The sequence below is a fragment of the Hydractinia symbiolongicarpus genome, chromosome 2 (genome assembly GCF_029227915.1).
Source record: "Hydractinia symbiolongicarpus strain clone_291-10 chromosome 2, HSymV2.1, whole genome shotgun sequence".
NCBI classification, from domain to species: domain Eukaryota; kingdom Metazoa; phylum Cnidaria; class Hydrozoa; order Anthoathecata; family Hydractiniidae; genus Hydractinia; species Hydractinia symbiolongicarpus.
The window spans coordinates 14,042,701-14,059,510 of NC_079876.1; the positions used below are offsets into that span (position 1 = coordinate 14,042,701).

The following is a 16,810-nucleotide window of genomic DNA, read 5'->3' on the forward strand; positions in this document are numbered from 1 at the left end:
TGAGAAGAAGGCCGAGGGTAAATTCACGGAGCTGGATGACGCGATGCGGGAATATAAAAAAGTATTTGGAGGATCACCTCTCACGGATATTCCGCGCAGGCCCGTATTGAGCGACTTTTATACACCCAGCAATGGCCAGCATGAACGGGAATTGGCATTTATCGCGCTAAGCATGATTGGTGTCGGGGGCGCCGTGTGGTATTTTGAAAAATAGTACGCGTGGTACTACTACTATGTTACATGACACATGTAACATATATTCCAGATCCGCTAACGCTTTGTAACCATGTAGGTGTATATAAGACCTCCGATTCCAACTATCAAAGCCCAAAGGTTTTGACTCAACCAACCAACGGCCTCCTTTGCTCTATTTAGGATCCACGATACGATGGATCCAATTATACCAGGTAGTGATGCGGCTGCGGCACTGGCTAATCTACCCAGGAGAGATCCTAGTGCGCTCAGCTTGTTCTTTATCCATTCCCTCGCACCACCTTCGGTGTTTTCATGATTTTTTGTATTACCAGTGGATGACCCCCCACCCCCTGGTGTCAAAGCTTCTACTAGAAGGCCGATAACCATACCAAATGCCGTTAGTACGCTGACGATGGTGATACCCTGCTCACGGAATAGGGTTCGTATCTTTTCACCCCATGTAGTTTCTTTGTCAAGTACTTTGGTAATCGTCTCCCTGATGCTTTTTATTTGACTGTTAAGTTTACCTTTGAGAATATCGATAATCTCTTGCCGGCCTTTCAACTCATTTTGCAAACCTTTCAACCTTTCTTTCGCTTCATTTTGTTGTTCCTCGGTCATATTTGGTGTGTTTTCCATCTCTTCCAACTTGTTTTTTTCTCTGTCAATATGCTGTTCGAGCTGAACCTTTTTTGCAACTTCATCCTGAAGACTTCCTCTTATGTTTCTCAATGATCTATCCAATCCTAGCAATTCACGCATAGGATATTCAAATAGATCACCGGTCTGGGTTGCTTCATGGTCTACAGATTGTTTGACCAATGAAATTAAATCTTCCGTACTGTTTACCACATCCCGGATATAGCTTCTAATTCTACATCACTTGCTGTTGTTATTTTAGATGACGAGGGTAATTCTTCTTGTATTTTGTTTAGCTTAGCAGCTTGTCGGGCTGTAATCTTACCTTTTGGTATGTCAAAGCCTAAATTACGCAGCCTTCTCTTGCCTAATATATCTGATATAGTACCGGTGGCCCTTAGTCTTCCATTGTTTGTCAAAGGTTCGTTTTTATCTCTGTAGTATAATTCACCATCCTTAATTTCAAAAAGGTCTGTATGTAGCACCTCAGGTTTTGACAGGGATCCTTCAGATAATCTATCATACAACACATCAACCATTTCCCGCAAAACTCTGGTACGTTGAGTGGAGCCTCCTCCGAATGATGTCTCCTCATCAGGTGTGTGTATCTGCACACGCGTGCGCTCCCTCGGTACCAGAGGTGTGGAGTCATCAGTACCCTCGTCGGGTTGACCATGGTCACCAAACGGATCAATATCAATGTCCGCCATTATTTTATTTAAAGGATAGTTTTTTCCTAATATAATAGAAATGGCAGAGAGTTCTAGTACCAGAGAAGAAACTTTTAAAACGGATATATCCAATTCCCAGCTTGAGGAGTTGGTGAAATTACGAGGCAAGTTCCAAGACAGGACGCACGAACACGGAGGATCTCTGATCATATGGTCGATTCTGGAGGGATTATCCGGAACCGCAGCAATTACCGGCTCGATAGCGACCGCGGTGACCATTATTAGATATTTGGGCGGTACCCATGGAAATTACATGCGGAATTCGGGTATGTGTCTATTGGGCTCGGCTTCCTATGCGGTTACCGCCCAATATGTTAGGACATATCGGGAGAAACTTATCAAATTAAGAGCCGCATATCGCGTTGTACAAAATGCCATCGATGTTTTCGATAAAACGCTACTCTGGCACACTCGGATCTGTAGAGCCGATTTTGAGAATTTGTGTGATACGTATCATAGAACTCTCAAGGATCTGGATAAACTGGATATAGGTTATTTAGAGTAAAGTTTTTCTTTGTAGTAACCACACAATGGCAGAGATTTATCCGAAGCTACCCACGGCTCCCGAGTATTCGAGCGAGCAGGACAAGTTTAATACTAATACCGTGAACTCTCAACTTGGGGAGCTTAGAAAATTACGTGATAAGTTCAATACAAAATATGAGAAATATAACAAGACGCTGCACAGACTGGTGCTTTTAAATGCCAGCGCCACGGCCCTAACCGTCGCTTCGGGCATAGGTTCGGTGGTAACCGGTGCCACGCTCATCGGAATCCCCGCTTCCGTGGGATTGGGAGCCGTAGCACTGTCCGGAACCATTTTCACGGGCTCCGTCATGGCCCTGATTAAAAGATATCGGAGCAAACTTGACAAGGTCATGAAATTATATGATGTTGCGACGTCCGCCATCGCCGTGTTTGAAAACTCCGTCTCGCGGGCTCTGAATAATGACGACATTAGTCACATTGAATTTCAAACCCTGAGCGGCATATACTACGAAGCTCTGGACAAGATGACGAAAACCGACAGAAAGATGGAGAGCGAAACTCGCAACCAGTTTGAAAAAAGTCTAATGGACCAGGTTCAAAGCCTCAGAAGGACCGTAAATCAAGGTTAGTGATGTGTGCATGTACGCCGCTCGCATATTTCGTGTGGTACGATAAAAATTAATATTAAGGCGGTTTATGACATTATGTGGCGCGATCGTCCCCCAAGACTGAGCCATAGCGGCCCTATCTGCCGACCGACCCGCGCGATCCCCGGCATCATCTTTACCTGTTTCTGGTAAAGATATCGTCCCCTTTTTCACCAACCTTGCACATAATCAGGAGGTAATTCTGTATCTTCGGGTATTAACATCAATTCCTCTTTTACAAAAGCCCGTCCAGGTCCGTCTTGAACATAGTACATTACACGTTACAGGTTGCGCTATTACCTCACGCAATCTATATGTGTTTTTCGACCATATTCTATCGGTTGCCCGTCTCCGCCCATCATCATGCTCTTCACCAGGTTGTAGTAGATATCTATACAAGCCATCTTTAGGTAATTCTACTTCAGGTGGATAGCTCTCTTGATTAACCAAAGGCACCTCTTTCATTATAATAGCATCTTTTGGTTTCATACCAATCATCTGCGTCTTTGTATCGTTTAGCCTATCAATCAGTTTATACAGATGCTTAACCCATGTAGATGATACCTTTTCCGAATCATTCAGTTCTTGGGCATCTTGTATTTTGAATAAATTTTCGGCAAGTATCTTGTTCAACGCCTCAACAAAAGCTGTGTGTGTATGCTTATATTTTGTAGTCGCTCTTTTAATTTCAACCTTATGCTTCTCCAACAGCTTTGATACATCTGCCTTGAATTCTGAACCGTTATCACATTGGAAAGTTTTTGGATAAGTTAATGGTCCGGCCTTGTAGATGTCTTCAATCATAGCGGCAACCTCTTTGGCTTTCTTAGTCCTCAAAGGTCGGGCTACTTTGTATCTGGAAGCAGCATCGATTCCCGACAAAATGTACTTATATTTATTACCATACAGTATGTCACCGGGCATGTACAATAAATCGAATTGATGTAAATCATTAGGGGTGGTAACTTCATAATGTGGTCTTTCGACATGTTTTGGAGCGGGTAAATGTACTTGCCAAAATGCTTGTTTTGATAGCCACTTCTTAATCTCCTTTGGCCTGAAACCGAATCCTCTTAAGCTCTGAACAGCCTTTTGTCCTTTCCATAAATTTTGAGGTTGATAGTAAGTCTCTTGAAGTTTTGACATGTTTTATTTATGCACACCTTTATTTATCTCCTTTTTGTTATGATGTGGTACGATAAAAGTGCTTAAAGTTTTTTATATTATATTAATATGTCAGACATGGATACCACACCAGATTACAAATTGATGAAACTGAGAGAGTTGCGAGAGGTTGCTAAATCCCGCGGAATTAAGTATATCGTGGGGATGAGAAAGGCTAAACTGGTTGAGGTGATTGAGAAGAATGATCTCGACCCATCCTACACCATCGATCTGGATACCAAGAAGGAATGGTATGGATACTGTTCAAGGTGGAGGTCGAAAAACAGGGAGGCATATCTAAAAGCTCAAAAACGTTATAACGACAAAAGATCCAAGTGATTGGGTATTTTTTTGTTACTCAGACGAGTAACAAATGTTGGTGGGTGGGTACCCATGGTGTACCGGTCACGACCCTCAAGGTGCTGGTGGGTGGGTACCCATGGTGTACCGGTCACGACCCTCAAGGTCCTGATTTTTTCCCTGGGGGAGTACCCACCCACATTTACACTCCGGGAAACGATCCATGGTGGAGCGATGTCAGTATCATAAACCGCGTTTTACCACCATGGAGCAGCGCAACCCCGGGTGGTTGTCTTGCGAACGAAGCCCCTCACGATCCTCCACCCCGGTTTACGATTATAAAAACATCTTAAAGGTTCGCAACTCCGGGTGGTTGTTATGCGAACGAAGCCCCTCACGATCCTCCACCCCGGTTTACGATTATAAAAACATCTTAAAGGTTCGCAACCCCGGGTGGTTGTTATGCGAACGAAGCCCCTCACGATCCTCGAGGTGCTGGTGGGTGGGTACCCATGGTGGGTGGGTACCCATGGTATATCGATGTATGTGTGTTTTAGAGTGATGGTTGTATTACAAACGATGACACTCATTACACTCCAACACGGTTTACGATTTATAAAACCATCTTAAAGATTACAAAATCGTATATCACAACCAAGCATGTCTTCAGGAATCGTTCTCGATTTGATACACAGTAGAGAATATATTGATGACTTTGATCTTTTCACGGTCCCTGATTTAAGAGCCAGAGCGAGGTACCTTGGCCTACGTGGATACTCTCGGCTCAGAAGGGCTGAGCTTATCGAATTATTGTTATCAACAGTACCCGCAAGATATCCCGATATGACTTTACCGCTCGTCATAGGGATGCTGGATCTCGAAGTGACCGAATTTTCGGGACCCGTGATGAGACCAAATGTATCAGTGCCAAGACCGGTACCAGCACCGATTAGACCAGTACCAGCACGGGTTGAGGTTGATGATGAGGACGACGCAGACGATGACATTGATGAAGATGATAGATGTATCATTTGTCTTTCTAAACGAAAGACCGCCACCATTGTTCATGGTAGAACAGGGCATTTTTGCTGCTGTTTATCGTGTGCAAATAAATTGGAGAAGAGGGGGGATAAATGCCCTATATGTCGCGCATCAATAGATCTTGTCATTAGACAATATATTTGAGGGGTCGGATTGTTAGGGCATTTTTTTGTTACTCGGACGGGTAACAAATGTGATTCACGACCCTCGAGGTGCCAATGGGTGGGTACCCATGGTGTATCGATGTATGTATCACAAAGCGTGTTTTACTACAATTTAGCATGGTGGTTGCCCCACAAACTAGGACACTCACGACCCTCCAACACGGTTTACGATTTATAAAAATGGCTTAAAGATTACAAAATCGTATATCATAGCCAAACATCTTAAAGGTTCATAAATCGTATATCATAACCAAGCATGACTTCGAGAAATACAGTTGTTGAATTAAGAGCTCTCGCTAGAGAACGCGGCCTACGTGGCTACTCAAGGCTCAGAAAGGCCGATCTGATCGAATTATTGACACCCACTACTGTGTCAGCACCCGTACCCATGCCAAGACCCGCCAGACCCGTACCCATGCCGAGACCCACTAGACCCGTACCCATGCCAAGACCCGCCAGACCCGTACCCATGCCGAGACCCATACCCATGCCAAGACCCATACCAGCACCCATACCCATGCCAAGACCCATACCAGCACCCATACCCATGCCAAGACCCATACCAGCACCTAGACCGGGCACTAGCCAACAAGACATGGATTTGAAAAGCAAGTTGATCGAATGGAGAGACTGGTTAATAAATCATGTACCTAAGGCTATTAAGGAGAAAGCGAGCAAAGCTTTCAAAACCATGAAGGATAAGATCATGGGTTTGTATAAAAAGGGCAGTGGAGAGGAAGAGTTGGAGGAGGTGGAGGAGGAGGAGGAGGAGGAGGAGGAGGAGGAGGAGGAGGAGGAAAACCCCTATACCCCCATTGAAGAAGCTTTTGTAGGTTCATACAAACGTTTCAAAATAAACTCGGATGGTGGGAAGAATGTCAGGGTCTTTCTCGAAAAGGTCGAGCACGTCGTAAATAGGTTGATGAGTGACGTGCTAGGGTAGAAGAAGTCGCTGAAGACTCAGGCGACCTTGTGGGTGAAGTGGGTAAGGGAGGACACCAGCTCGGCTGATGCCCCATGTGTACATGTCGATAAAGCTTTCAATAGCTATATGGAGATACTGCACGCCCACGATGACATTTCTGATGTTTTCGATCGGATGTGTAATAAGATAATCGAGCAGATTGAAAACCCTGCTCTACCAGCCAGTGGGTTCACAATCGATAAAATCCTACATATGCATGTGGACTTTCATAAGCTAAAATTAACGAGAGGTAGTTCTTACTTGCCGCTACCTAAGAATTTCAGTGGAAAGCGATCTGTGATTAACCCTCATAACGAGGATGATGATAAATGTTTCAGATGGGCTATTATCGCTGCTCTCAATCATGATAAGATCGATAATCACCCTGAACGAATCTCAATCCTTAAGAAGCATGATAAGTATAATTGGGACGGTCTAACTTTCCCAATGGCGCTAAACAAGATAGATTTGTTTGAGAGAAGGAACCCCGATGTCGCTGTGCATGTTTTGACAAAGGATGAGGGAGAAGGTATCTACATGTGTCGCAAGTCGAAGCATCTTGACCGTAAGGAGACGGTTGTTTTGTTTTTACTATGTGAGGGGGATAAGAGACATTATATCGCTGTTAAGAACTTGAGCGGTGTACTTAGCAAGGCTAACTCAAAGCATAAAAATAAGGAGTATTATTGCTTGAATTGTCTCTATGGTTTTCAAAGCGAACAGAAAAGGGATGAGCACTTTGAGTATTGCAAGAATAACGATGCTGCTAAGATTCAACTCCCTAAGGAGGGTAGCACCTTAACCTTCACTGATGGTAAGTTTCAACTCAAAGCCCCATTCATCATGTATGCCGATTTCGAAGCTTTTACAAAAGAGTTGCCAGAAGAGGAGAGAAAATACGGATCATCCACCGAGAAAGTTGGTAAACATGTTCCCACTGGATTCTGTTGTTATAGTAAATATGCTCATGGTGAAGTGCCGGACCCTCTGAATCTTTACCGCGGTGAGGACTGTGTTCCGCGCTTTGTAGATCATGTAGTTTCTGAGGCGAAAAGGTTATATAACATGTTTCCTCAGAAAGCAATGGATCCACTGACGGATGAGGAGCGTGACAGTTTCAAGAGAGCCAGGGTGTGCCACATTTGCATGGAAGAATTTGATGACAAGGATGACATCAAGGTTAGGGATCACTGCCATTTCACCGGTAAGTTTCGCGGGGCTGCTCATCAAGAATGTAATATCCGATACAAAGTGCCCAATTATATTCCGGTTGTCTTCCACAATCTGAGTGGCTACGATGCACATTTATTCATTAAGGAGCTTGCGAGGAAGTATGGAGAAGGTGGTATGGGTGTAATCGCTGAAAATAAAGAGAAATATATCTCTTTCTCAACGGATGTTAAGGTTGGTGAATACATTGACAAAAATGGAGAGACCAAAGACAAAAAGATACAACTGAGATTCATAGACTCATTTAGATTTATGTCAAGCGGATTAAGTTCCTTGGTAAACAATCTATCCGATGATCAATGCAAAAACCTTCGAAAATTCTTCAATGATGAGCAATTCAACATAATGAGAAGGAAGGGTGTATACCCATATGAGTATGTTGATTCATTCGATAGGTTTAATGAAACTAAGCTTCCTTTGAAAGATGACTTTTATAGCAAGTTGAACATGAATGGTATCAGCGATGCCGATTATGCGCATGCCCAGAAGGTGTGGAAGGACATGAAAGTTGAAAATATGGGCGTTTATCATGATATCTATCTCAAGACGGATGTTCTGCTTCTGAGTGATGTGTTTGAGACATTCAGAGAAACATGCTTGAGAAACTACGATCTAGACCCTGCTCACTTTTACACTGCTCCGGGATTAGCCTGGAGGGCTTGTTTGAAAAAGACCAAGGTTAGTCTAGATTTATTGTCGGATATGGAGATGGTCATGTTCATTGAGAGTGGTATTAGGGGTGGATTGTGTCAGGCTGTCCACCGCTACGCCAAGGCCAACAATAAGTATATGGGGGACGAGTACAACACATCGGATGGGAATTGCATGGATTTATTTGAGCAGCAGGAAATGGCTAAAACCGTGCCTTTTGTAAAAAGAAAATTGATTGAATTGAGGTACTGGTTGATGAAACATGTACCTAGGGTCATCAAGGTGAAAACTAGTAAAGCTTACAGAGCCATGAAGGATAAGATCATGGGTTTGTATGAAAAGGTATGTTGGGGACCGTCTGTACCGAAAGAGGAAAAACAATATACCACCAAAGCCAACACATCTGAGAGTAAGGAGATGAATAGCTATCTCCAGTACCTAGATGCAAATAATTTGTACGGCTGGGCCATGATTCAGAAGATGCCGACCGGAGGGTTTGAGTGGGTTGATGACGTGGTTTCTGATTTTACACCCGAACTGATTTCACAATTAGCTGTGGAAAACGGTGAAAAGGGGTACATCCTTGAGGTTGATGTGAGCTATCCACAGGAGCTTCATGATTCTCATAATGATCTTCCTTTCATGCCCGAGAGGAAGGTTATCAATGGGGTCGAGAAGCTGACACCGTGTCTTTCAGACAAGAGGAACTATGTGATTCATATCCGTGCGCTTGCTCAAGCTTTGAATCACGGTCTTGTTCTGGATAAGGTTCATAGGGTCTTGAGATTTGATCAGAGTGCGTGGTTGAAGTCGTACATAGATTTTAACACTGATTTGCGTACCAAATCAACGAATGACTTCGAGAAAGATTTTTTCAAGCTGATGAATAATTCGGTCTTTGGGAAGACAATGGAGAATCAGCGAAGGCAGAAGGATATACGTTTGACCACCAACCAAAAGAATTATGAGAAAATGGTGATGAAGCCAAACTTCAAGGGTAGCACGTGGTTCTCGGAAACACTGATGGGCATAGAGATGTCCAAGATCAAGATCAAAATGAATAAGCCAATCTACCTGGGGCTGGCAATTCTCGACTTGTCCAAGATAGTTATGTATGAGTTCCACTATGATTACATGAGACCAAAATATGGTGTGGATGTAAAGCTTTGCTACATGGATACAGATTCATTCGTTTATCATATCAAAACCGACGACTTTTACAAAGATATCGCCGACGATGTGGCTTTGAGATTTGACACTTCGGGGTACGATAAGAAAGATGGTAGACCTCTACCATTAGGTTTGAATAAAAAGATCATTGGGCTGATGAAGGATGAGTTGGGTGGTAAGGTAATGACCGAATTTATCGCTCTTAGGGCTAAGAATTATGCTTACAAACAGCTATGTGGTAGGGAGGATAAGAGGTGCAAGGGGGTCAAGAAATGTGTGGTGAGGAAAACAATAGGTTTCGATGACTATAGGAGATGCTTGTTGGAGGGTGAAAATGTTTACAGGGAACAGATGACCTTTCGATCGATTAAGCATGATGTTCATACCATAAAAACAAACAAACTAGCGCTCAATGCAGATGATGATAAGCGCATAATTATGGAGGATGGCATTACCACACTGGCAAGAGGCCATTATAGACAAATATCACTGTAATTGGGGGACACGGCAGGGGAGGGTGGGTGGGGGCCCGGGGGACACGGCGGAGGGGGCCAGGGGGACACGGCCGGGGTGGGGGGTTTTGGACAGATATTATAGAGCATGCCCGCTTATTTGACGTAAAGTGGTAAAGTGCTAACGGATTTTATGGACTCTTCTATCGTTGATTTAACGGGGATGATCCATAATTTGACGTGGAATGGTAAAGTGCTAACGGGATCTGTCCTAACATCCGCCTTTTCCTATCTCTACCCATATCGGCTGACTCCCGATAATTTTTAAAAGTAAATTTGTAATTAAATAAATAAATGAATTAACACGCCACCAAAACATCAGCCCCACATCAACGCAACCAAGTGAGCTTTCGTGTTCTCTGTATATCACAATATATACCTTACCTTGTTCCCAGGGGACGATAATAAATATGTACCCAACACTAAATTTAGACGCAAAACCAAATCATTGAAATCTTTATGCGCAAATTTACCGGCGGAACTTCATTGCATTCTTCAGAACTCTACAATCTCATATCATAAAACTGCAGTTCAAGTTGTCAACAAACATGTCGATTTAATATGTCGGCAAGCGTTTCCTCAATCTTCTTACAATACTTTTTTTAACCTCATTAAAACGACGTTCGTTATATTTAAAGAACTGTTATCCCGTGACATTTATTTAACGCCCATTGGGTGTACCGAATTGTCTGTTTCTGTACTGCAGCAGTGTTTTTTAGAAGTTTACGCAGGCGCTATTTTATCAGCTTTTACAGTAAACTTTGATTTTCCATTTTCCTCTCCACATATCCTGAAACTGGGGATGTTCTAAAGGGTCGCCTGTATGTAGAAAAAAAGAAAAAGGAACCGTTAGAAAGAGATAGAGATCCCAGGGCATAACGGCTCAAGTTAAAGTAACCTGGTCCTCAGGGCAGCATCGCTTTGTACAGTCCCTTATTTTAGAAGGCCTTAGGGACGAGGTTGTGGATCGACTCCAATTTGTGGACATTTTATTTACGATACTATACTCCGACACTAAAATTTTGCGTTGATAAAAAGAGGTCGTGTAAACAGTGACGTAAACAAAAAACTCGTTAAGCGGAAAAAAACCCTAGGAGCAAGATTGGTGGAACAAGAAAATTTCGAAAAATATTAAAAAGAAATTGCGACACTAGACTTTTAAGCTTTGTCCCCCAAGACCAGTTAATTTTAGTTTCTTACTTCTTGGAGGTAAAGTTGAATTCACCTAAAAAACGCTCTTCACAAGGCAACAGTGTCTCAAGCGCCAAATGGAGGACTCCCGAAGCGTGTTGTCAATGAGTTAGCTGCGAAATATTTTTTTAATTTCCAATACCCATGTAGCAAATATAAAATAGAGAATGGTAAACTTTTTATAGGCATAAAAAAATAGATATTTAATAATCACCCTGCATGTTCAGATACATATCGGTGACGAGTTAGCCTCGCCTTAAGAAAGGATTTAGTTTGAAAAGCTACAACACATGTAAAGGAGAGCAATTTTCGTTTTAACAAGATAAAATAATTTACTACAAAAACAGTAAAATATATACAACTAAAACCAAGGTCACACTCTCTAAACAAATTTCAAGTAAAACGCACCGAGTAAAACATGGTAAGTGTGAGTAAAACATGTAAATATGTGAAAACTGTGATTATAGGACGTCTCTGAACTATCCGACATATAGTATATCATATTACAAAAATTTACAAGTATTCATAGAAATATTATTTACAGGTTTATTTACGTTCATTAAAATTTCGTAACAATAAAAGTTAGTGAATTATTTAACTTGTTTTCGCACAACCTATCCAACCACGAATCTGAAACTTTCAACCGTTAGCCGTCAACAACGCACGTCTTTTTACCGTCAGTCGTCAACGGCGTACGTCTTTTTACCGTCAGTCGCCAACGGCGTACGTCTTTTAACCGTCAGTCGTCAACGACGTAAGTCTTTCAACCATCAGCTGTCATTGATGCACGACTTGAACGGGAGCTTCTTCGACTCCCTGACCGTCCCCTTTTTTGCTGCTTTGGCGCTTCATCATACACCTAAAAGGTATCTTGACATATAAATACATGTGAGTACGTGTTTGTTTGCAAAAGATAGATATTAAAAATATTAATTTTTTTTTAGCTTTGTGCTATCAAAAAGACGCCTTGCTGCAGTTTTAAGTTAAGGATTATTTACGTAATGTGTAGAAACGTTTCACTTTTTTAGGTAAAAAATTTAGAATTAGCTTCCATTATAACTCACCTAGTAAAAATAAAAAAATAAATTATGCTTAAATTCCGTGAAAAGAAACAAACCGCGAAAATGTACAATTTTTCGAATCGAAAATTACACGCACACATTTTCTACCGGTTTACCTGGCATCTTAAATGTTTAAGCTTCAAAAATTTTAGACTCGTTTTTTCATAGATTCTGCTTCTGATAACACAACAAAACCAAGAAAATCAACAAAATTGTCTTCGTAAACATGACCACAACTTACATGCGCGGGAATAACAGGTATGTTTATAGAAAGCCCTGGTAACGAAGTTGTTTCGACCGGTTGCGGAACAACACCAGTAACAATTTCTCCAGGTGGCTTTTCATCAGTAGACTCAATAGGCGCTGCCGTCTTGGTCGCAAGGTCGTGGTCTTCATGTTTAACGTCTGCTTTTTCCGGCGTCTCGCTGTCACTTTCTTCATCTGTATCCAGGCTCATCATCATCTCTTTAAACTATATCAAACATATTCGAAGTGTTACTCACATCTCGTGCATATATGGAACAACACCAAGTAAATAAAAAAAACAGGCATTTTTACACTTAGACTACTTCCGAACACTAGACGAAGTTGGGCATTCACCCCATAGTTATCAATACGCACTAGAACGAAGCAAATCTAAAGAACCAAAACAAACAATACCATATTCACCTGAGCTCCCTTTTGAATGAGCGGCTAATTGAATGTACACCTCTTTTTTGATGAAAAAGTTAATGTTAAAAAGGAGGTTATTCGATAAATAATACTGGGAAAGGGCGTTTAATTTCGTCTTGATTATTATAGTAAAAATAAAACTACCAAATTAATTTAATTTCGAATTTTTATTTTGTAAATAGTGTACCTTACTAAGTCTTTCTAGACAAACAATAAAATTTGTAAATTAAGTTTATATTGTTCTAATGTTTTCTTTAATTTGGTAAATTTGAAAACTATTCTACCATCTTTTTAATAAGCGCCTCTCATGAAAAAGAAACTCCTTCGAATTAACGCCCTACTTCAAAGTCTCACCATTAAATGAGCTCCTGGGCGTTCATTCAAGTAAATACTACACATAAACAATTCAATCGAACAAGCCTGTAAGTAGTAACTAGCACTAACCTGTACGTAGTAACGAATCATGGCATCATACTGTATCGTGGGTGAGAAAAACATTTCTTTGTACTCTGAATGGAAATCTGCTTCTGATTTACGAGTGAGAGTTTTATCGTATAACTTTGAAGGTTCCGACGGAGAATACTTTTGACATTTACTAAAAAGTTGAAATCAAAATTAAAAGCTGTACAACAACAGAAATAAAAGTCAACTAGTAAAAACAACCATAGGTAACTAAGATTTTTTTGAGGATATCAAAATTCGGCCAATAAACACAAAATCCGAATAAAACCATTAAATGGGCACAAAGCCAGCGTGGCCATATGTTACCCTCTTCAATAGTAAGGGAACATTGCTTGGGTGAGTAAGTGAATGAGATCATTCGCACTCAAAACATTAAAGAACAAGGTTTTCCCGATAATGATCACGTGAGCAAAGAATGATAGAACTAACCGATTAAAAACGCGTTAGTATTCTAACCACAGTTAATTCGTTTACGACCCCAAATCATTTTTCTCACCAACCATTTCGATTTTTACATTTGGTCTAATAGTCCAGACAGCTATAGAATTCACACTTATAACATTTCACCATGGTTAATCATACTAAGAAATGTAAAATAAATAATGTAAAGTACACTAACCTATCCGTGAAACCAAATGTCGATTTTAAATACTGTTTTAGTTGTAACAACAACACACAACCAAACGATTGTCGAACAAGTTTTTCTAACGCTTTCTTGTCGACTTTTACATCTAAAAAAAGTAAAGATTATACTGTATTATAGCTAACTTGGTTTGAACATCTGTCAATTTAGTTTGTTGAAGCAAATTTTTATAAAAAGAATTTTCCATAACCTACATAAGTTACAAAAGAATTGTTGGAGTTCTAATAGAAGTTTGAATAAACGCTCTATGTGGTCAACGCCCAGGGCGTTTTGAATGGTCAAGTTTACTAAAGCTTGGAGCCCGCATCATCTTAGAATATCAACTTATTCTAATGGTATAGAAACAAATTTAAAATGTTTTTTTTCTAAGATACTGCGGCATATATAAGTTACTTAAGCATCTTAAATATCGCTACTGTAAGTGTCGTAAATAACGCTACTTAAATACCTTCGCTACTTAAATATCGCTATTTAGGTATCGTAAATATCTCTACTTAAGTATTGTCGCTACTTAAATATCGCCATTTAGGTATCGTAAAAATCTCTGCTTAAGTATCGTAAACATCGCTACTTTAAGTATCGCTACTTAGGTATCGTAAACATCGTTGCTTAAAAATCTTGTCGACGTTACCTGACAGCTGTTTAGTATCTTCGTCATCGTCGCTATCACTGGTGTTACGTGGGGACTTACCACTCTTCGAGTTTACACGTGGATGAAACAACTAAAAAAATGAAAGAGGCATGCCACTACATAAAGCTACAAGTTTTCGCGTTTACGGCTAGATTGCAGCGTAAATCAAAAGTAAGAGGAAGTCTATTCTCGTGATGAAATGCATCATTATGGTTTGCAAATAATGAGATTAGAAAAATCCAAGTTGTTTAAATTTTCTATATTTTAGATTTTCTATTTAAATTATTCAAATTATTTACACACGAAATTACACACGAAAAATTTTGACTTTAAGATGTATCCAACCAAACACATTACTTATTACAGCTTACCTCTTTGAAGTTCTGCAATACGTTCGTACCAGTCACAGACACAGCTGTATCGATGTGATAGATCACGAAAAGAGGCTCCTCGTGTGAACTGTACACCAGGTAGGCGAGATTCTCTGTGATATAGTATAACATATCACATGACGAATTCTAAAACGTGCAAGAGAGATATTGGAAGTAAGAAACAAGCATTTGGGAATAATCTTTTCCCAGTTTTTATTGTGTATGTTAAGGATCAAACAAACTATTCGTTGACGGGTGGAAAAACCAATTGGCACGTCCATCCTTTTATACCGCATTGCATGCGTCACCCTACTTGCGGTACCATCTTGTGTGACATACAGACGTATACGGGTATATAATAATATACAAGTTTCAAACAAACAAAAAAAGAAATTTTTAATTTTTTTCCAAATATTTTTTAATCTTAAATACAATGTTAAAAATTTCTTAACGACTTAGTAAAAATATTTATTATCGTTCTGATTTCTGCTGTAAGAGCAAAAACAATGAAGCAGCATTTACCTGATCATCGAATTGTTTTAAAAGAGACAACAAAAAAGGTCTTCGATACTGTTTGTTTGAACGAACAAGACCATACACATGACTAATCAAGGCGATCTTGTTCTCCGTTTCACGATAGCCACATAGATAACCATTATTGTTCTAAAATCAGGAACACAAGAATAAAAGTGAAAAACATTATGTAGGAGAACAACTAATGTTGAACTTATATATGGATGATGGGGTGATCTTTAAGGGCAAGGAAATAATAAGTCAAATTATAAGACCAGATTTGTTAGGCGGTGTAATAACCCACGAAAAAATTCATGCATCTCTAACAAATTCTGAATGCTGAAATTTTGGGTCCCATACCTCTCGCAGCCCTCTATATCGGCTATTACTCAAAACTACACGTAAGAATCTGTATGAATTCCTTATAATCAGAAAAATTCAACAACTTTTGTTAGGATTTATCGTTAGAACTCAAACCTACAGCACAACTTTATTTAATAAAGGGAAATCGTGCTGTAAATTTTGGATTTCCGATTTTATCGGATTTTACCCAAAATCGGATTACCGGGCAATTTTTGTTGTTTTTAATAGGGATTATGTAAAAACCGGTAAATATGTTAATAGCTTTTATTGGCTGTCAGAAACTTTAAACAGAATGTAAAAATTCGTGCCAGAACTATATTAATTGAATTTTAAGCAGAGAATCGTATTTTGGAGAAATTTTAAGCTTCCGTAAGGTCACATAAAAATGATGACATAAGCAAAAATGTATAGTAGTGTGATAAGTTTAATTTAATTTGGACAAGGCTATCGAAAGTTATAGGGAGGGGGGCGGGGGTGCAGAATCTATCCATTCCAAGGTCATAATGTGTTCGAAACCACCCGGACTGCATAGGAACAGACAGTTGTAGACAAAAGTAGGGAAAATCTTTAGTAGCAAGAGAAAAATAAGAAAGTTAAGAAAGAACTACCAGTTGTAAAAACAATTTGGTACCTTCTGTATGATCGTCTGCAATTCGTACGACATTTTCACTCCTTGAAATGCTTTCATGTGGATAAAACCAGGATAGCGGCTATCAAGATCGTTCAAGCATTGCTCAGCTTTGATGTTACACAATCTTTCGTTGTCCGTACTAATTGCTATCAGGTACGGGATGCACTTTGGAGAAAAAGAAATCAAATTATAAATAAACTAAATACACACCAGTGGAAATGTCCGTCCATTTTGTAAAACAAAATCGGGTTTATTTAAAAAAAATAAATCATTTTTTTACGCAAAGTAGCGTTTTTTTTCAAATCACGGAATAGACTCCGCGAAATCAGGTTTCTTTGTAAACCAAATCACAGAATTATATTCCCAGAAGCCCGC

General features: G+C 40.1%; 1 protein-coding gene across 1 annotated transcript in view; it reads right to left on the reverse strand.

Moving 5' to 3' along the window:
- Positions 1–11,381: 11,381 nt before the first annotated feature.
- Positions 11,382–16,810, reverse strand: part of LOC130629555 (nipped-B-like protein) — a 29,244-nt gene continuing 23,815 nt past the window's right edge. The window contains exons 26-33 of the mRNA XM_057442811.1: positions 16,436–16,600; positions 15,451–15,591; positions 14,929–15,075; positions 14,558–14,648; positions 13,903–14,014; positions 13,266–13,416; positions 12,391–12,621; positions 11,382–11,947 (exon numbers count right to left, since the gene is read on the reverse strand). Coding sequence (XP_057298794.1) covers positions 11,852–11,947; positions 12,391–12,621; positions 13,266–13,416; positions 13,903–14,014; positions 14,558–14,648; positions 14,929–15,075; positions 15,451–15,591; positions 16,436–16,600 — 1,134 coding nt within the window. The 3' untranslated portion in view covers positions 11,382–11,851. The remainder of the gene's footprint in view (positions 11,948–12,390; positions 12,622–13,265; positions 13,417–13,902; positions 14,015–14,557; positions 14,649–14,928; positions 15,076–15,450; positions 15,592–16,435; positions 16,601–16,810) is intronic.